The sequence below is a fragment of the Schistocerca cancellata genome, chromosome 1 (genome assembly GCF_023864275.1).
Source record: "Schistocerca cancellata isolate TAMUIC-IGC-003103 chromosome 1, iqSchCanc2.1, whole genome shotgun sequence".
NCBI lineage: Eukaryota > Metazoa > Arthropoda > Insecta > Orthoptera > Acrididae > Schistocerca > Schistocerca cancellata.
The window spans coordinates 1041110975-1041133236 of record NC_064626.1 but is presented as its reverse complement, the minus strand read 5'-3'; the positions used below and the strand labels follow the sequence as shown (position 1 = coordinate 1041133236).

The following is a 22262-nucleotide window of genomic DNA, read 5'->3' as shown; positions in this document are numbered from 1 at the left end:
TTATAGGCGGCGCACGAGCGATGGGACGCAGCATCTCCAAAGTAGCGATGAAGTGGGGATTTTCTCATACGACCATTTCACGAATGTATCGTGAACATCAGGAATCCGGGAAAATATCAAATATCTGACATTACTGCGGCAGGAAAAAAATCCGGCACGAATGGGGCCAACGACGACGAAAAAGAATCGTTGAACGTGACAGAAGCGCAGCCCTTCAGCAAATTTTGCAGATTTCAATGGTGGACCATCACCAAGTGTCAGCGTGCGAACCATTCAACAAAACATCATCGATATGGGCTTTCGGAGCCGAAGGATCACTCGTGTACCCTTGATGATTGCACGACACAAAACTTTACGCCTCGCCTGGGCCCGTCAACGCCGTCATTGGACTTTTGATGACTGGAAACATGCTGCCAGGTAGGACGAGTCTCGTTTCAAATTGTATCGAGCGGATGGACGCGTACGGGTACGGAGACAACCTCATTAATCCATGGACCCTGCATGTCGGTAGGGGACTGTTCAAGCTGGTGGAGGCTCTGTAATGGTGTGGATCGTGTGCAGTTGGAGTGATATGGGACTCCTGATACGTCTAGATTCGACTCTGACAGGTGACACGTACATAAGAATGCTGCCTGATCACCTGCATCCATTCATGTCGATTGTGTAATCCGACAGACTTGGACAATTCCAGCAGCACAATGCGACACCCCACACATCCAGAACTGCTGCAGAATGGATCCAAGAACACTCTTCTGAGTTTAAACACTTCTGCTAGGCACCAAACTCCCCAGACACGAACATTATTAACATTATTAAGCATATCTGGGATGCTTTGCAACGTGGTGTTCAGAAGAGATCTCCAGCCCCTCGTACTCTCACGGATTTATGGACAGCCCTGCAAGATTGATGGTGTCAGTTGTCTTCAGCACTACTTCAAATATTAGTGAAGTCCACGTCTCGTGTTGTTGCGGCACTTCTGCGTGCTCGCAGGGGCTTTACACAGTATTAGGTGTAGCAGTTTCTTCGGCCACTCAAGTTCAAGTTTCCACAGCTAGACGATATCCTGTAAATGCCTTCTTTTCCAAAGATTTTCGAGCATCCTTGCACAATTTTAGGTATTCTTATTTCTACGGAGTGGATTTGTAGATAACAAGGGGGGGTGGGATGACATTTTATTTCAATCAGTAGCGTGCCAGGGTGTGCAGCGGACCTTCGAGAAAGCTACAACCTCCCTTCAAGATGATATCTCCAGGTGGGGATGAAAAGTTAGGTTTCAGCAGGAAATTCATCCGACCACGGCGTAATATCCAGAAAATTTTGTTGTGTGACGTTTAAGGCCGTGAAAGTTTACATTTTACCCGGTATGGGAGCTTCTTGAGAAGAGGTTGTAAGATGAACTTCAAGAAAAGTAAAACAAGGGAAATGGAGTGTAGTAAAATTTAGTCAGATGGTTCTGTGGGCATTAGATTAAGAAGTAAGACCGCGAAGATGTTATGAAAGCAACGCGAAGGTAGTGCGTAGTGAGTGACGTACCGGAACTGCAGCAGCAGGTTGCCGGCGCGGCCGGTGGCGACGAGGAAGCTGGTGAGGCAGTGCAGCGCCAGGAAGGCGCCGAAGCTGGCGGCGCAGCTGGCGGGACACGCCCCCTCCACGGCGTGGCCGCCGCCGGTCCCCGGGATGCAGCTGCACCGGCTGAACGTCTGCAACAGCCGCAGGCACGACCTCACCACCTATACCGCACCCAGTTTACAGACATTAGTAACTTGAATACATACATTCGCAATACATTTGCTCATGTCGCCGTCGAGATCGTGGATCGCATGTAACGCCGGAAATGCATATCCTCCTATTTCCATCTATTGTACTATAAATTTTTTCCTTATTTTGTTACCTGAAGATATGACATTTCTGTGTTTTTATATATTGTAATTGTTTGCATTTATGTCGATGTATAATTGGATTGTTTTGTAAATATTATTTGTATTTTTACTCTGGGTCTTGCCTAGAGAAAACTATGCTATCGAACGATTACATCGATAGGTCGTGTGGAGAACCAAAGTGTTTAGGATCTTGGGTAGTGTTAACTCTGCCCCGTGGAGCGCGGGCAGAGCAGAGTCTGGCTGGAGTAGGGCGGTGGAGCAGGTGTGTTGAGTGACGACCCCGCGAGTTGCCGCGCTTTCAGGGTTTGGCAGCATGTGATTGCGCTCGACTTGCTATGATAGTTTCTGGCACGATGTCGCGGACGAGAAACATTAGCTGGCACACATCAAGAGCCCGTTTCGCCTGGTGACCGTGTCGAGAAGAGGGCGCGCCAACATCCAGCTTCTGCAACAGCGACGGCCGACAATGAGTGATTGTCGCCACCTCCTCGATTGACGACTTCAAACCTTCAATCAACCAACAAGGAAGACTGAAAGCACGTAAAGTTTTAGAACTGTATGGCAGACCTTTTTCAAACTCTTCCATTTGCATCACTAAAATGCAGCAACTTAGCATGAACCTTTGTTGCTCATTGTCCCAATTGCATTTCCAAGCAGGGTCCCTTCCTTTTCCGAAATGAACGAGAGTGTCGTTGAAAATCAAATGCCAGCATTCAAATAATATCATTCCATTTCCCTGCTTTAATTTGAAAGTTCAGTTAAAGTATTCATAGCTGGCTACAATAACCAAACAGAACTATATTTAGATTACACAAGCACAAATTAAGAGCGCCAGTTTTGTTACCATATTTTAGCTTACCTGTGACTGCAGCTCAGTTTGGTACCTACTAAATTTTACTACTGTTAATTGTTCAGAATCATTTAATTCAAGTTCAAAGTTAAATCTCTTATTTCTAAATTGCGTAGATTCGAGTTGCTTTTGAGATGATTGTTGAGGTAGCCCAAGACTAACCTTATTTTATTTAATTTCGTAGTGCTCCAGAAACAAAGTTCACTATTAATTTCAGTCACTAAATTAACTTTCAATTTGCCGGTTTTATTAATTCTTGTGCTGAATTAAGTCAGAGTGTAGCGAAACTTATTTCTTCTGACAAACTTTCAGTTTTCACACAACACGTGTCAACCTCCAGTTGCCACGATTTTAGTGCTAATTATATGTGCATTAACCTTTCTTTTTCAATTAATATAGTAATTGTCCATAGGACTGGCGACCGTAATTTTCCGCAAATCTCAAATATCTAATTAACGCCAGTTAATTGTTAACGTAGCGACCGCACATTTACTTTCTTTACTAACTTTACCCATCTTCAAAACTAATTTCCACCAATTTCATTTGCATTTTTGCTTTCATTTAGATGTAACCCTTCCTCCCTCTTTACCGACAGATTAACTTCGGTGAAGAGTGCTTTTCCCAAATTTCCATTAGGTACACGTGGTTTAATTTTTCACTGTCATTAAGGTCGATAAGTGAGCGGGAGGTTACACGCACATGGACTTAAATACAACACTGACCGCACGTTGTACATGCCCCTTGGGGCGCACAAATTGAAGTGTACAAATGAGAAATTAAACTTTAAAAAGTATCATGATAATGTTGATAACCAACCTGGTATAGTTTTCAAGTAATAAAAGTCTTAACTTATAACGATAATCAATGTACAAAATACGAGGTGCGTTCGGAAATGCTTTACAGTGTGCTGTTTTACAAGTGTACCGAGGGAGTACGGCGGTTCAGATCCGCGTCCTGCCATCCTGATTGGGGTTTTCCATGATTTTCCTAAATCGTTTGTGCAAATGCCGGGATAGTTCCTTTGAAAGAGCGTGACCGGCTCCCTTCCAAATTCTTCTCTAATCCGAGGTTGTGTTCCGTCTCTAATTACCTCGTTGCCGACGGGGCGCTAAACACTAATCTCTCCTTCCTTCTCCTCGTCCCGTCTTACGAGTACCGCTTAAACTACAGGGACATCCTCTCCTATGACGATGAACTGATTCTAACGCACCACGCAGCCGCTAGGTGACAGCCGTGTATAGTGAAAGGACAGCGCTTGTTCGTTATCTAGTAGAGAAAACTATGGACAAGATGAAAGGCAACTGTCGTCGACAAAGATGGACAGCATGGGTTCTGTGGAAGGAGTCAAAACAACAGATTCAGAAACGACGACGGGGAAAGTGGCCGAAGGCAGTGCTCCTCCACCACGACAATGCGCGGTCCAACCACAGCAACGCCACGTCTGCAAAGCTAACATCACTGGGGTTGTGATTCTTCAACTTTTCTTCCCGGCGTATTTCTTGCTCGAACAGTCCACGGGTGTACTGCGGTCCATAATAACTAACGGGCACAATATTTCGGCGATCAGACATGTCGCCATCATCAGGTGCGCTGACGAACTGAGCTCCTGAGGGCGAGCGGCCGACCTAAATCCCCTTCCCCCTCGAGGCGCACTCGCCGTGGATGTAAGAACGTATTTTCTGTTTAATGGAGAATACTATGAGTAAACAGAAGTAGTCGCAATGGGGAGCCCACTTTCGCCTGTGGTTGCGAATTTCTATATGGAGTATTTCGAGGAGGAAGCTTTGGCGTCATCCAAATGGAAACCTACTTGTTTTCTACGTTATGTTGATGACACGTTTGTGATATGGCCCCATGGAAGGGACAAGCTCCTAGACTTCCTTACACACCTGAACTCCATACATCCGAACATCAAATTCACTATGGAGACCGAAGCAGAAGGAAGTTTACCATTCCTGGACGTCATGGTGAAAAGAAGAGCGGATGGCACCTTGGGCCATGGGGTATACAGGAAGAAAAGGCACACCGACCTGTATTTGCGTGCAAATAGCTGCCACCACCCTTCGCAGAGAAATGGGGTACTAAAAACACTGGTGCATAGGGCGCGCACCATCTCGGACGCAGAGAGTCTGCCCCATGAGTGGAACACCTCAAAACTGTATTTCGGAAAAGAGGGTACTCGGAATGGCAGATCAGACGCGCTCACCGCCCCACCTCTACCGTACAGCGTGTGGAGATGGACGAAGTCACGGAGGAAGAGATAGCCACCGCCTATATACCGTATACTGGCGCACTATCGGTGAAAGTAGGACGAATATTGAGACCGAGTAGGAACTGTCTTTTGCCCGCCCAATAAAACACGAGCATTATCGGGAAGTGTCAAAGACGATCTCGGTTTGCGGAAGGCGGGCATATACCAGATTCCCTGTGAGTGTGGGAAGACTTACATTGGACAGACAGTGCGCACGATCGAAGATCCTTGCCGAGAACATCAGAGGCACACTCGACTTATGTACCCCAACAAGTCAGCAGTCGCACTGTTTGTCCGTAAATCACAAAATGGACTACCAACATACCAGGGACTTGGCACAGACATCTAAATACTGGGACAGCGTCGTTAGAGAGGCTATCGAAATTCGTACCAGGGATGGACTCATCAACAGAGATTGCGGCTATAACCTCAGCAAGGCATGGGAACCTGCACTGAGTCTTATTAAAAAGATGCTCAGCAAAGAAAACGAACGAGCGACCAGGGCGGACGAGGCAGTTACACCGACGCCGCCACAGACGCCGACGCCAGCCTCTCAGCGACCGCCGTCGCGCGGCCGCGGGCGCGGACCGCGGAGAGAGCGCCTCGCGGGGGAAGGGCATTTAGGGCGGCCGCCCGCCCTCAGGAGCTCAGTTCGTCAGCGCACCTGACGATGGCGACATGTCTGATCGCCGAAATATTGTGCCCGTTGGACACTATGGACCGGCCGTACACCCGGGGACTGTTGTTGTGCCACACCCACCATTTTCACCAGATTTCGCTCCGTCTGACTGTGCTTTAGTGAATAACATGACGAACGCGCAGCGAGATAAGAGGTTCGCAGCAGCGAAGAATGCAGGCAGCTCTGCGTGGGTACGTTGTGTCCCAAACGCCGGACCCGTCAGACAGTAATGATGTTGCCACGAAGTTGACAGCTGTGTATTGACGTCTATGGGGAGTATGGCAGATCCCCTGTACACTAAATCATTCTTATTAATAAATGAGGTACAAAAACTGCTGCTGTAAATCATTTTCGAAAACCCTATGCATATAGGAGAATCATTCAATAAATAATACCCGACAATTTTTTCTGAGTACATATTTTAGAGTTAGTATTTGGTGACAATATCAGTTCAAATGGCTCTGAGCACTATGGGACTTAATATCTGAGGTTGGGTTGGGTTGGGCTGTTTGGTGGAGGAGACCAGACATCGAGGTCATCGGTCTCATCGGATTAGGGAAGGATAGGGAAGGAAGTCGGCCGTGCCCTTTGAAAGGAACCATCCCGGCATTTGCCTCGAGCGATTTAGGGGAATCACGGAAAAACTAAATCAGGATGGCCGGACGCGGGATTGAACCGTCGTCCTCCCGAATGCGAGTCCAGGGTGCTAACCACTGCGCCACCTCGCTCGATAACATCTGAAGTCATCAGGCCCCTGGTTATATAAAACAAACGTGTACAGATACAGAAAAAACATTTATTGTACAAAAATCTATAACTGTTAAGCCGGCCGCTGTGGCGGATCGGTTGTAGGCGCTTCAGTCCCGAACCGCGCTGCTGCTACGGTCACAGGTTCGAATCCTGCCTCGGGCATGGATGTGTGTGATCTCCTTAGGTTAGGCAGGTTTAAGTAGTTCTAAGTCTAGGGGACTGATGACCTCAGATGTTATGTCCGCTAGTGCTTAGACCCATTTGAACCATTTTTTCTATAACTGTTAAACTACTTTTCTACATAGCTTCCGAAATTTATATTAGGCACTTGTCATAGGGTGGACAAGTTTTTGTATGCCTTCTTCATAGAAGGTTGCCGCCTGTGTATCTAACCATGTGGTAACATGTTCTTCCAGCTAGTCATCAACGTTAAAGTGTTGGCCACCAAGGACAGATTTTAGGTGTAAGAAGAGATGAAAGTCGGTAGAAGCGAGGTCCGGGCTGTACGGAGGATGATTAAACGGGTCCCAGTGAAATTCCCATAAGAGTAGTTTAGTCACATTCGCCGTGTGAGGCCGGGCATTATTGTGGAAAAAACTACTCCTTTTGACGGTAATCCATGGCGCTTGTACTAAATTGCGCGGCGCAATTTCTTAATGGTCTCACGGTAACCATGTGCATTGATTGTTTGGCCTTGTCGTAAGAAAGTAATCAGCAAAATGCCTTTTCTGTCCCAAAAAACGGTGCACATGACTTTTCGAGCTATCAAGATTTGCTTAGGCTTAACCTTCGTTGTGGATGAAGTGTGCCTCCATTCCACTGATTGCCGTTTTTCTTTTTTCAGGGGTGTCGTACGATACCCAAGTTTCATCCCCCGTGACGATCCGAGAAAAAAAACCATCGCCTTCTTCATTGTAGCGTGTCAAAAACTGAACTGCACTGTCAATCCGTTGTTTTTTGTGTTGAGTAAGAATTTTGTGTACACAATGTGAGCAAAGACTTCGAAATTTCGGTTTTTCAGTAACAATTTCTTGAATTTGTGATCATGAGATTTGCGGAACTTCAATAGCAAGGGCACTAAGTGTAAACTTACTGTTGTGCTTAATCTTCTTTTCAATTGTGTGAGCCAGTTCATCACTGACCACAGACACGCGTCCACTTCGTTCTTCATCGTGCACTTGATCACGTCCTTCATTGAACAGTCTGACCCATCTTGTAACCATTGAATCACTCATAGCATTTTGTCCGTAAACCTCGCAGATTTTCCAATGAAACCAAAGGAATTTGGTTTAACTTTCTTTTCATTTGGATAACTAATCACAGATCTGATGTCACACGCGGCAGCGTTTTCAGTTACGGCTGACATTATAAATAAGCTACAAAGAGGACACGTCGGCAGCAGCGATCTGAAAATGGCGTACATGTCTTCTCCTTGAGTCAGAGTAACTGCTGCGCATCCTCGGAACTGCGATCGTAGCGCTGTCTTGTGACAGCCAGAGCGAGAGCACCAGCAGCAGCACAGTACTGTTTGTATAAAGCGTTTATTTTGCATTTTGTTTACGACCTTCCACTAAGGAAGGGATTCTGTTTGTGTTTATCTGCTCTGCATAGTAACTAACAGTTCTTGATAAAACTTTACGTAGTTTTCGTGTTAGATTTCTTAGTGTTTTCTTGATCGTTTAGAACAGAAAGCGCTCTAAAACCGTCTTTGTTTGTTTCGCGGCCGTTAGCCACTAGTCACTTGAATCAGCAGTTGTCTTGTGACAGCCAGAGCGAGAGCACCAGCAGCAGCGAGTAGTGTTTGTATAAAGCGTTTTTGTACTTATTTGCTGCGCTTAGCTTTTAAATAGTTTTTCTGGGAAAACCTAGCGTAGTTTTCGCGTTCGTATTTCAGTGAGTGTTTCTTGATTATCAGAGTAGCTCATCAGAAGATTATCTTGGGAATTTGTCATCGTATAGAGTAGGGTAAACATAGTCATGTGTAGGGACTGTGGTTGTTGTGAGCGGACGCAAGGAGAGTTGGCCACTCTTCGGGGGCAGGTGGAGGCTTTGTCTGTTAGGCTCATCGAGCTCGAGGCGCAGGCGTCGGCTCGTAGTAGCGTTGGGGCAACTGTGGTGAGACCTATGGCTACTTCGGTGGCCTTGGAATCACATGGAGCCCCTGATGTCGCTGCGTCTTCCGGCAGTGAGCATCTTACCGGTCAGCCATCACTCCAGGGTGAATGGCGGACAGTGGTGGGCTCGCGCGTGCCTGGCCGAAAGGCGAAGGTGGGATCTGGCCGCGTGGCAGCTGCCTTACCCCTTTCCAACAGGTACGGGGTGCTTCCTAGTGGTGATGACATCGTTTCCGAGCCACCACAGGATGCCTCGCCTGTTGGGCCAGTGGCCGATTCTCCGGCAAGGTCCCGACAGTCACAGAGGGCGGGCCTATTAGTTATAGGGAGCTCCAACGTTAGGCGGGTTATGGAGCCCCTCAGGAAAATAGCGGGTAGGTCGGGGAAGAATGCCAGTGTGCACTCGGTGTGCTTGCCGGGGGGTCTCGTCCGTAATGTGGAGGAGGCCCTTCCGGCAGCTATTGAACGCACTGGGTGTGACCGGCTGCAGATAGTAGCACATGTCGGAACGAATGACGCCTGCCGCTTGGGTTCTGAGGCCATCCTTGGTTCCTTCCGGCGGCTGGCTGATTTGGTGAAGACAACCAGCATCGCACGCGGAGTGCAAGCTGAGCTTAATATCTGCAGCATAGTGCCCAGAGTCGATCGCGGTCCTCTGGTTTGGAGCCGTGTGGAGGGTCTAAACCAGAGGCTCAGACGACTCTGCGACTATAATGGTTGCAAATTCATCGACCTCCGTTATTGGGTGGAGAACTGTAGGGCCCCCCTAGACAGGTCAGGCGTGCACTACACACCGGAAGCAGCTACTAGGGTAGCAGAGTACGTGTGGCGTGCACACGGGGGTTTTTTAGGTTAGAGGGACCCCCCCTTGGGCGAAACGATAAAATACCTGACGGCTTACCAGAGAGGACATTATCATCGTTGATAAAGAACGTCCGTCCTCAGAGACCAAAAACAGGAAAAGTTAACGTAATATTGGTAAACTGCAGGAGTATCCAGGGCAAGGTTCCTGAATTAGTATCTCTTATTGAAGGAAATAGTGCGCATATAGTATTAGGAACGGAAAGTTGGTTAAAACCGGAAGTGAACAGTAACGAAATCCTAGACACAGAATGGAATATATACCGCAAGGATAGGATAAACGCCAATGGTGGAGGAGTATTTATAGCAGTAAAGAATTCAATAATATCCAGTGAAGTTATTAGCGAATGCGAATGTGAAATAATCTGGGTTAAGCTAAGTATCAAAGGTGGGTCAGATATGATAGTCGGATGCTTCTATAGACCACCTGCATCAGCAACCGTAGTAGTTGAGCGCCTCAGAGAGAACCTGCAGAACGTCGTGAAGAAGTTTCGTGATCATACTATTGTAATAGGGGGAGACTTCAATCTACCAGGTATAGAATGGGATAGTCACACAATCAGAACTGGAGCCAGGGACAGAGACTCTTGTGACATTATCCTGACTGCCTTGTCCGAGAATTACTTCGAGCAGATAGTTAGAGAACCAACTCGTGAAGCTAACGTTTTAGACCTCATAGCAACAAATAGACCGGAACTTTTCGACTCCGTGAATGTAGAAGAGGGTATCAGTGATCATAAGTCAGTGGTTACACTACAAGTGTAATAAGAAATGCCAAGAAAGGAAGGAAAATATATTTGCTTAACAAGAGTGATAGGGCACAAATCGCAGAATATCTGAGTGACCACCATCAAACGTTCATTTCTGAGGAAGAGGATGTGGAACAAAAATGGAAAAAATTCAGAAACATCGTCCAGTACGCCTTAGATAAGTTCGTACCGACTAAGGTCCAAAGCGAGGGGAAAGATCCACCGTGGTATAACAATCATGTACGAAAGGTACTACGGAAACAAAGAAAGCTTCATCATAGGTTTAAGAGTAGTCGAATCATAGCTGATAAGGAAAAGCTGAACGAAGCAAAAAAGAGCGTAAAGAGAGCAATGAGAGAAGCATTCAACGAATTCGAACATAAAACATTGGCAAACAATCCAAACAAGAACCCTAAAAAGTTTTGGTCATATGTAAAATCGGTAAGTGGATCTAAATCCCCTATTCAGTCACTCGTTGACCACGATGGCACCGAAACAGAGGACGACCGAAGAAAGGCAGAAATACTGAATTCAGTGTTCCGAAACTGTTTCACTGCGGAAAATCGTAACACGGTCCCTGACTTCAGCCGTCGCACGGACGCCAAAATGGAAAATATTGAAATAAACGATATCGGAATTGAAAAACAACTGCTATCACTTAGTAGCGGAAAAGCATCCGGACCAGACGAGATACCCTTAAGATTCTACAGTGATTATGCTAAAGAACTTGCCCCCTTTCTATCAGCAATTTATCGTAGATCGCTGGAAGAACGTAAAGTACCTAGCGACTGGAAGAAAGCGCAGGTCGTTCCCATTTTCAAGAAGGGTCATAAATCAGATGCGAATAATTATAGGCTTATTTCGCTTACGTCAATCTGTTGTAGAATAATGGAACATGTTTTGTGTTCTCGTATTATGACGTTCTTAGATAATACAAATCTCCTTCATCATAACCAACATGGATTCCGCAAACAGAGATCATGTGAAACTCAGCTCGCCCTATTTGCCCAAGAAATTCACAGTGCCGTAGACACTGGCGAGCAGATTGATGCCGTATTCCTGGACTTCAGGAAGGCATTTGATACGGTTCCGCACTTACGATTAGTGAAAAAAATACGAGCTTACGGAATATCGGACCAGGTTTGTGATTGGATTCAGGATTTCCTAGAAGAAAGAACACAACATGTCATTCTTAACGGTTCAAAATCTGCAGATGTAGAGGTAATTTCGGGAGTACCGCAAGGAAGCGTGATAGGACCTTTATTGTTTACATTATACATAAATGACTTAGTTGACAACATCGGTAGCTCCGTGAGGCTATTTGCAGATGACACGGTTGTCTACAAGAAAGTAGCAACATCAGAAGACTCGTACGTACTCCAGGAAGACCTGCAAAGGATTAATGCATGGTGCGACAGCTGGCAGCTTTCCCTAAACGTAGATAAATGTAATATAATGCGCATACATAGGGGCAGAAATCCATTCCAGTACGATTATGCCATAGGTGGTAAATCATTGGAAGCGGTAACGACCGTAAAATACTTAGGAGTTACTATCCGGAGCGATCTGAAGTGGAATGATCACATAAAACAAATAGTGGGAAAAGCAGGCGCCAGGTTGAGATTCATAGGAAGAATTCTAAGAAAATGTGACTCATCGACGAAAGAAGTAGCTTACAAAACGCTTGTTCGTCCGATTCTTGAGTATTGCTCATCAGTATGGGACCCTTACCAGGTTGGATTAATATAAGAGATAGACATGATCCAGCGAAAAGCAGCGCGATTCGTCATGGGGACATTTAGTCAGCGCGAGAGCGTTACGGAGATGCTGAACAAGCTCCAGTGGCGGACACTTCAAGAAAGGCGTTACGCAATACGGAGAGGTTTATTATCGAAATTACGAGAGAGCACATTCCGGGAAGAGATGGGCAACATATTACTACCGCCCACATATATCTCGCGTAATGATCACAACGAAAAGATCCGAGAAATTAGAGCAAATACGGAGACTTACAAGCAGTCGTTCTTCCCACGCACAATTCGTGAATGGAACAGGGAAGGGGGGATCAGATAGTGGTACAATAAGTACCCTCCGCCACACACCGTAAGGTGGCTCGCGGAGTATAGATGTAGATGTAGATGTAGAAACGAAACTTACTTTGTGGACGACCCTCGTAACTGAGGTCGTAAGTTATAAGTACTAATCTGAAGAAAAGCTTGACACAGGAGACGAATTCGTGGCGGGATGCATCAGACCAGTCTGAAGACTGACGAATCAAAGAAATTGCTAATAAGATGTAGACCGTTCATCAGCTGTATTTGGTTTTCTCCTCTTTCTGCAGATCTGAAGGTGGTTACCGTGACCGAAATCGATATGCTGACGACCGCTGTCTGATAACAGATTTCATTACAAAAATTGTAAATACGTCAAGAAACTTCGCACCACATTGTGCATGATGTGATACTATTTCGCAAGGTGTGTGCAAAATGGGTGCAGCTATAGCAGACTACTGAGCTAAACCAGTGACATGTCGATGGGGTGTGAAGAACCTCTGGGACAAATTGCAGAAGAAGGTGGTGTGTTCCTTGGATAACTCATCATCGGCATCGAAACCTGCCTCAACTGAGATTTAAAGGAGGCAGTGGTACATTTATTTTTCATACACACTACACCATGAATAACTGTTGCAAAGTGACAGTCTCTGATAAATATTGTCAAACAACAGTTTCATTGTGAATGCAAAGATTCGTTTCGTGGTCACTTCATTCATAAATAGACAGAAAAAAATATGTGGAGGCAAGGAAAGCCGAGCTTTTGGCATCAATTAAGGAAAACTAGCAATCTCCTCTTCATGCCACCGGCAAAGTTTTGCCGAAAAAGGTTCCCTGCCTACTGCAACTGTACCACCTAGACTTACATCCTATAAAATTTGTCTAAAACCCTGCAAAAACGTCGATCCTTAGTAGTAATATGTCAAGCACCTCGCTTTCTAATCTAGAGAAATAATCTCGGTTGATGCTTTTCCTGGTAATAAATAATCGTCGTGGGTTACCTTGCCTGATGCAAGCCTTTCGACGTAAAACTCTACTTAGGGGATTTGCTCTTCAGTGACCAGCTTGGTTGATCTCACGAAGGTGAATGAACCTCCTTCCAGACCTTTCCACCAGAAAAAAATGAAGTTACGTAATTCTGCAGGCTTTTGAGGCCGTTGTCACTGAAGTTAAAATCTTCTGGGTTATTACGCCGCGTCATATTTCTACTAAAATGATCGACGTTTCGACCCCTCTGCTGGGATCTTCCTCAGGATCTTACGGTTTCCACTACCGCTGGAGTGTTCTAGCAGTAGTGGACACCATAAGATCCGAGGAATATCCCAACAGAAGGGTCGAAACGTCGATAATTTTAGTAGAAATACGACGCGGCTTAAAAACGCAGAATATTTTAACTTCAATCAAAAATGAAGTTGTCCCTGGGAGATAAACCCAGGACCTCGGCGTTACTAACTAAAAGTGATGAGCACTTTTATAAGTTTCGTAATCTGAACAGCGGCCAGCCACAAGTATGGTTCTACATTTACATCTACATCCATACTCCGCAAGCCACCTGACGGTGTGTGGCGGAGGGTACCTTGAGTACCTCTATCGGTTCTCCCTTCTATTTCAGTCTCGTATTGTTCGTGGAAAGAAGGATTGTCGGTAGGCCTCTGTGTGGGCTCTAATCTCTCTGATTTTATCCTCATGGTCTCTTCGCGAGATATACGTAGGAGGGAGCAATATACTGCTTGACTCTTCGGTGAAGGTATGTTCTCGAAACTTTGACAAAAGCCCGTACCGAGCTACTGAGCGTCTCTCCTGCAGAGTCTTCCACTGGAGTTTATCTATCATCTCCGTAACGCTTTCGCGATTACTAAATGATCCTGTAACGAAGCGCGCTGCTCTCCGTTGGATCTTCTCTAAATCTTCTATCAACCCTATCTGGTACGGATCCCACACTGCTGAGCAGTATTCAAGCAGTGGGCGAACAAGCGTACTGTAACCTACTTCCTTTGTTTTCGGATTGCATTTCCTTAGGATTCTTCCAATGAATCTCAGTCTGGCATCTGCTTTACCGGCGATCAACATTATATGATCATTCCATTTTAAATCACTCCTAATGCGTACTCCCAGATAATTTATGGAATTAACTGCTTCCAGTTGCTGACCTGCTATTTTGTAGCTAAATGATAAAGGATCTATCTTTCTGTGTATTCGCAGCACATTACACTTGTCTACATTGAGATTCAATTGCCATTCCCTGCACCATGCGTCAATTCGCTGCAGATCCTCCTGCATTTCAGTACAATTTTCCATTCTTACAACCTCACGATACACCACAGCATCATCTGCAAAAAGCCTCAGTGAACTTCCGATGTCATCCACCAGGTCATTTATGTATATTGTGAATAGCAACGGTCCTATGACACTCCCCTGCGGCACACCTGAAATCACTCTTACTTCGGAAGACTTCTCTCCATTGAGAATGACATGCTGCGTCCTGTTATCTAGGAACTCCTCAATCCAATCACACAATTGGTTTGATAGTCCATATGCTCTTACTTTGTTCATTAAACGACTGTGGGGAACTGTATCGAACGCCTTGCGGAAGCCAAGAAACACGGCATCTACCTGTGAACCCGTGTCTATGGCCCTCTGAGTCTCGTGGACGAATAGCGCGAGCTGGGTTTCACATGACCGTCTTTTTCGAAACCCATGCTGATTCCTACAGAGTAGATTTCTAGTCTCCAGAAAAGTCATTATACTCGAACAAAATACGTGTTCCAAAATTCTACAACTGATCGACGTTAGAGATATAGGTCTATAGTTCTGCACATCTGTTTGACGTCCCTTCTTGAAAACGGGGATGACCTGTGCCCTTTTCTAATCCTTTGGAACGCTACGCTCTTCTAGAGACCTACGGTACACCGCTGCAATGGTTGATGAAAGTTTGTTTGAATCAAACCATTACAGATTTATTACAAATCCATTTTCAGATGACTCTTACAAAGCTCCTTGCTTTCCTGCTGGGGATTCGTTTTGTACTCGTTACTGATTTGCTGCACAAGGTAAACAAAAGGTTTTTCGATCGCAATGCGAATAACTTCCAAAAAATTGTTCCTGCTTGAGCTTCACAAGGCCAAGGTCAAGTCGTAGAATGTACGCCATAGCTACCCCTCCTGCCTGCTTGACACGACAGTGCTGCCACCCCGGGCGGGTAAGCAGTTCGCTTTGGCGGGCGGTGCTCACCAGCGTGCCGTTGAGGATGGCGCTGTCCTGGCAGCCGGCGTGGCAGGCGGAGAAGAAGGTGGCGGCGCCGTCCGCGGAGCACACGGGGGCGTACTTGACGTGGGGCCCGCACAGGCAGCCCGCGTTGCACTCCGACGTCATGTTCCACCTGGCAAGCAACGCAAACGTAGCTGGAACTTAACAAGGAAACGTTTATGCGTTGAAGAGTGACCGTGTAAGCACGTGCAACTGTTGTTGAAGGTGACCTAACGCTCGCTTCAATCATCAGTTGCTGGCTATCGATTGTTTTCAGTTTTTGTTTTTAAACAAGCAACGAGCACTCTACTGACAACCTATGTAATAATTAGAGAATGTACCTGTGCGGTTATAGAAGTAACTGCCGAGTAGGCCGCACAATACCTTTCTTAAAGTACACTACTAGCCATTAAAAGCGCAACAACAAGAAGGCAGCAAGCTACAAATGTCAGATTGGAAAGTGGTGTACTAATTGCTTAGATATGCAGCTGCTCAGCATTTTTACAGAACCACAAGAAACAGGTAGACAAGACGCCATCTGTATTTTGTATATGAGGAAAAATTATGCAGCGCGTATATTATTCGTGAATCGCACCTGAATGTTGTTTTTTTGGTAAGAAAATCATGTTACGCTTCCTGTGATAAGGAGATTCATCTACCAGCACGTCTCTAAGGCTGGACTATAGGCAGTGAGTAGGAACGAAAACAGCGTTCGCACCACTTGACGTGGATTACATTTATATTTTCTCCATTAAAATCTTTCATTAGATGCTCAAGTGTCTCAGCACTGGAGGCAGACATGACAGTGTTTCCATTAACAAATGTACCTTTTTTACCAGTTTTTTTGCCTGACTTTCCTTTGTTTCTGCTTTTCTCACTGTTCCGATGCTCTAATGAAAAATGTAACGTTGAAAAAAAAAATGGCTCTGAGGTCATCAGTCCCCTAGAACTTAGAACTACTTAAACCTAACCAACCTAAGGACATCGCACACATCCATGACCGAGGCTGGATTCGAACCTGCAACCGTAGCGGTCGCGCGGTTCCAGATTGAAGCGCCTGGAACCGCTAGGCCACTACGGCCGGCTATGTGATGTTGAGATATGTATTTATTCTTTAATGTACCGCATATACTGCCGGAAAATATTAGTACACCCTTTTCAGGGTTCCAGTTCTACATCTAAATCTACATCGATACTCTGCAAATCACATTTAAGTGCCTGGCAGAGTGTTCATCGAACCACCTTCACAATTCTCTATTATTCCAATCTCGTATAGCGAGCAGAATGAATGAACACTTATATCTTTCCGTACGAGCTCTGATTTCCCTTATTTTATCGTAGTGATCGTTCCGCTCTATGTAGGTCGGTGTCAACAAAATATTTTCGCATCTGTAGAAGAAAGTTGGTGTTTGGAATTTCGTGAGAAGATTCCGTCGCAACGAAAAACGCCTTTCCTTTAATGATGTCCAGCACAAATCCTGTATCATTTCTGTGACACTCCCTCCCATATTTCGCGATAACACAAAACGTGCTGCCTTTCTTTGAACTTTTTCGATGTACTCCGTCAGTCCTATTTGGTAAGGATCCCACACCGCGCAGAAGTATTCTAAAAGAGGACGGACAAGCGTTGTGTAGGCAGTCTCCTTAGTAGGTCTGTTACATTTTCTAAGTGTCCTGCCAATAAAACGCAGTCTTTGGTTAGCCTTCCCCACAACATTTTCTACGTGTTCCTTCCAATTTAAGTTGTTCGTAATTGTAATACCTAGGTATTTAGTTGAATTTATGGCTTTTAGATTAGACTGATTTATGACGTAACCTAAGTTTAACGAGTTCCTTTTAACACTCATGTGATTGATCTCACAATTTTCGTTGTTTAGGGCCAACTGCCACTTTTCGCACCATTCAGATATCTTTTCTAAATCGTTTTGCTGTTTGGTTTAATCTTCTGATGACTTTATTAGTCGATAAACGACAGCGTCATTGCAACAGTGCATATGAAGTAAATGAAATGTTTGCATTTACAGATCAATTGCACAAGCGGTTATGAGCGAACAGGTATCCACCAACGCTGAAACACGTGGTTTAGCGTCCACGGGCTGCAATGCAGGCAGTGACTCCGGCATCCAGTCGATCGTACAGATGGCAAATTCTGTCTTGGGGTAAGTTATGCCAGGCGTGCTTGTCCTGTTCATGCAGTTCTGGAAGAGTTGTTGAATGACGAGTTGCAAGAGATGCATCTCATCCCATCATATCCAACACGTGCTCGACTGGGAGAAGTCCGGAGATGGTACTGGCCAGGGAAGTTGCTGCGCGTCTTGTAGAGCACGTTGTTTCACGGGTGGTGCGTGGGCGAGAATTATGCTGTTGGAACAACACGTCATCTTCTTTGCAAGAGCGGCGAAAGAAAGGGTCTAACAACATTCTGCGCGTACCAAACGCTGCTTAGCGTCCCCTCCAGAATCACCAAAGGATAAAGAGAGTTGCCGGCTGGAGTGGCCGAGCGGTTCTAGGCGCTACAGTCTGGTACCGCGCGACTGCTACTGTCGCAGGTTCGAATCCTGCCTTGGGCATGGTTGTGTGTGATGTCCTTAGGTTAGTTAGGTTTAAGCAGTTCTAAGTTCTAGGGGACTGATGACCTCAGATGTTAAGTCCCATAGTGCTCAGAGCCCATAACGAGAGTTGTAGCTTATCGCACCCCCACACCATGAGGACTGGGATGGGGTCAGTGTGTCTTAGACGAATCCACTCTACGAAACAGTTCTCACCAGCTCTGCATCGTACGCGCGAAAGACCGTCACCTGCGCGCGTACAGAATCTGCTTTCTTCGCTGAAGACGACGGCCCGCCGCTCTATCTTCCACGTGATTCGCTGACGGCACCAGTTGAGCCGTGCACGTCGATGCTGTGGCGTGACTGGAAGACAGGCTACAGCTGTGTGTGCCCGAAGTCCCACTGCTAATAATCGGTTCCCTACACTTCGTGTTGACACGTCTAGGCTCACAAGCCCTCTTATCTGCGCTGTAGTAGCTGTACGATCTGCCGCCGCTGCCCTACAAATACGACGATCCTCGTAAGCGTCTGTGCTGGATGGACGTCCAGAACCTCATCTACGGGTGTGAGGTTCTTCACTAACTGTTAATACTTGCACCGTTGCGCAACTGACGCAGCACATCGGGCGTGTGTGGCAATTCTCAGGAAGTACCGTCCCGCAACCGCGGGACTGCTACGGTCGCAGGTTCGAATCCTGCCTCGGGCATGGATGTGTGTGATGTCCTTAGGTTAGTTAGGTTTAAGTAGTTCTAAGTTCTAGGGGACTGATGACCTAAGATTCGACCCCTATCAAAATCGCTCATTCGGATGTAAGAAGCACGAGTGAGTCTCCGTGGCATCGGTTTCTGCTTACTTCACACGTCAGCACCACACTCAGTCTCCCGGCTGTGAGCGTTCCCTATTAAAGGATAGGCACATACAGCGCCCTGGTAGCTATGCTATTAAGCTATCTGTTGGCGGACGACGGTGAAACCATTATCAATACATTTACTATCCCCCAGGTGGCATACAGTGCGTTATTTCTCAAGGAGTGTCACTATGTACTTAACTGAAACAGAGTTTAATGCTGTCTGAAATTCTATGCATTTCAGGCATAATTATTGTTTATACTTATTGCTCTGTTTCAATGCAATGGGGAGGAAGACGGTTCAATCCCGCGTCCGATCTTCCTGATTTAGGTTTTTCGTGGTTTCCCTAAATCCCTCCAGGCAAATGACGGGATGATTCCTTTGAAAGGGCACGGCCGACTCCCTTCCCCATCCTTCCCTAATCCAATGAGACCGGTGACCTCGCTGTCTGGTCTCCTCCCCCAAACAAGCCAACCAACTCAATGCAATGTCAAAATTTTTAAACTGTGTTTGGTTATACCTGCGTCAGAGTAGCAACGTGGCTGACAGCTAGCAATAAACAGTCAGAGAATGAGTTTGACCGAGGTTTCTGTCCCGTTCATCAGCGTCATATCCCTCAGTTACCTCAAGCGCTGGTGGCAGGAGTCAGTGTCGGGCGACAACTGTGGCCTGTACCTGATCAGTCGTGATTTGTGCTTGTTACGTCCTTTGTTTCTCTGTGCGATGTCTTACTCTTACGCAATGTGATGTGTGATGTTAGCAGGCTATTACGACCCTACAAAGCTAAATCCATACTGAACATTAACAGGACACGCGTCAGTCTACCCAGCGTGGACCCACAAAGCTATTGCTACCGCACCAGCACGCACGGACAATGAATCGTCAACACTGCCCTCTGCATGCTCAGCTATCAGGCACTGTCGTACTCCCACGTAGAGATGTAAGAGAGGGTTCATGACCTTATTATCTAAGTAAAGTAAACTATAGAAATACAACTTGGGACCATTTCTGATTTCATAGTGCTGGAAGAAATGGATACGTCAGCTGATAAATAACTTACTACCCTTATGTTATTACTTCATATGCAGCAAGGTTTACTTATTATTTTTTGAACATTTGCAATCGGCTTCAAAGCACAAAGGTTTCATCTTCAGCAGGGTGACTTTTACTACGGCGAACAATTACTTTGTGACTGCCCCCCTCTGTCGCCATCAGTATCCCCCATTTTTCGTTTAGTCTTCGTTCCTGACTACCATGCTCACTCTTTATTGCGATCAACAATAACTCTCGTTCGTATGATAAATTCGCCTGCGACAAAAGTGCGCTCCTAAAGAAACAACGCTCAGGGCACGCGCCCCAGAGTCATTACCCTACATACATTATTGATTTTCAAGTGTATTGGGTCACCAAAATGCATCACCATCGTCATCATCATCATCATCATCTCTGTCAACCATCATCAATCATCACCATCACTGTCACCGCCATTATCATCATGGCCATACCATCACCACCTTTATCTCCTCCTTCATCATAACCACCACCAACACCAACACCAACACCACCAACACCACCACCACCACCTGCAACAGTTAGACAGTGACTGGACAGTCACACTGTAGCTATAACAGATGAAGCTTCCACATGATGACCCGATACACTTGCTAAGACGATTGTGTTGCTATATGCCTGAATATGAAGCTTTTGTGTATTGAAATGAATTGCAAATAGGAAAATAATAATCATACGGGTAGTCAAAATGTATCATCTTGAGAATATGAAGTTATGTAATTAAATTTTGTGCGCTTTCAGCCCATGCACACTTCGAAATCCCCCAACCGAAGTAACGTAACGCTCCGCTAGTGGAGCCAAATGGAACAGCTCTTGCTAAACTGGAGTACTGCGCGGTACTTCGATTCTGGTAGCAGCAGAAATGTTGCACCTGTGTCACGCCATGGCAGATGGTTGAAGATGTGTTACCGACTGTCCTAACGGAGATGCAACATTTCTGATACTGGCGAAAACGGATAATTAATGAGCTGCGCTATTTTGTTTTGGCTCTGCTGTACAAATTAATTTAGTCATCTTATTTTTCCGAGGTAATACTTAAAACTTTACGACGGAATGTCATAAATAGTTCTTTTCTGTGTCTCCAGTATGCTGGGGTTGAACAGGTTAGCAACTTTTACATGATTACAAGAACTGTTAAAGGAACCGTCTTCATTGCTTAGAAGTTTTATTTGTTCATTGGCGACTACTTTCGGCCGGCTCGTCCATTATCAAATCATTCATATATTAGGTTGGTTCGTAATTTCTTAGCGTTTTTGTTTTGCCTGTTGGTATTGCGGTTCATATGGGTTTATTTGTCGATTGTCAGTTTCTATTTGTAGCTCACTGTTGCTATTCGAGTTTACACATTTTCATTTGAAGATAGCGAGTGGAGCTGTGGACGCTAGGAAATGGAATGCCAAGTACAGAAATCGGAATCTTTCCTACATATTCTCCTGTTTGAGTTCTGCCGAGGGGTGACAGCAGCGGAGGCAGCCATAAACACTTGCGCCGTGTATGGCGATAATAGTATTGAATAGAGCACGGGAAGAAAATATTTCTCTCATTTTAAGGCGGAAAGTTTTGACATTAGTGACTTTCCACGTTCAGGAAGACATTCGGGTTTTGATGAAGATCGTTGAAACGCATTAATCCACAATGATCCACGTCATTGTAAGAGAGACTGGCAAATACGATGAACTGTCGTCATTCCACCACCGTGCGACATTTGCATGGAATGGGAAAGTTTGAAAAATAGGGTGTATGGGTACCGCGTTCTCTAAGCCAGGGCTTCCCAACGTGTGGTCCGCGGACCCCTTAGGGGTCCGCTGGCTCTTTCTAGGGGGTCCGCGGCCACCTTTCACCAAATCGTCTAAAACAATGAGTAAAGTTATTAAATATCAATGTGAAAATCAAATTTATAACTATTTTTTTCACCTGAAAAACATGTGTACTTTTACTTCAGGTCGTATTCCCAAGCAGCCTTTGCGGTTCCTAAGTGAGACCGCATACACAGTTTAGTGCCGGAGAATGCGGCTTCTCTGATCGACTGTTTCGCAACAATACGTGGGTCGTTTTTGCGCCGGCTCACGACGCTAGATGCGCTGAAACCTTTTACGCACACGCGGAGCGAGTTTTGTCGACCAATCACAGCACTCGCTGGCACGTATGCGGTTCCAGGCATCATCAAACGTTAAACTTTCTTTGTCAGTGCACTACCTAATAAGTCGATTATTGACTCCCATAGACTTTACACACATTTGCACATTTTTCTTCGGATTTCACGAAAAAGCACACACACACACACACACAGACAGACACACACACACACACGACTGTTACAAAATATGCATGCTCCTTACACAACAGTAGCCAAACAGTGGAAG

At 45.7% G+C, this 22262-nt stretch overlaps 1 protein-coding gene across 1 annotated transcript in view; it reads right to left on the bottom strand.

Annotated features, from left to right (window-relative positions):
• The window catches only part of LOC126124802 (solute carrier organic anion transporter family member 74D-like), a 241642-nt gene that overhangs the window by 7575 nt on the left and 211805 nt on the right, over positions 1-22262 (bottom strand). The window contains exons 10-11 of the mRNA XM_049915128.1: positions 15417-15564; positions 1534-1700 (exon numbers count right to left, since the gene is read on the bottom strand). Of these exons, the coding sequence (XP_049771085.1) occupies positions 1534-1700; positions 15417-15564 (315 nt within the window). The remainder of the gene's footprint in view (positions 1-1533; positions 1701-15416; positions 15565-22262) is intronic.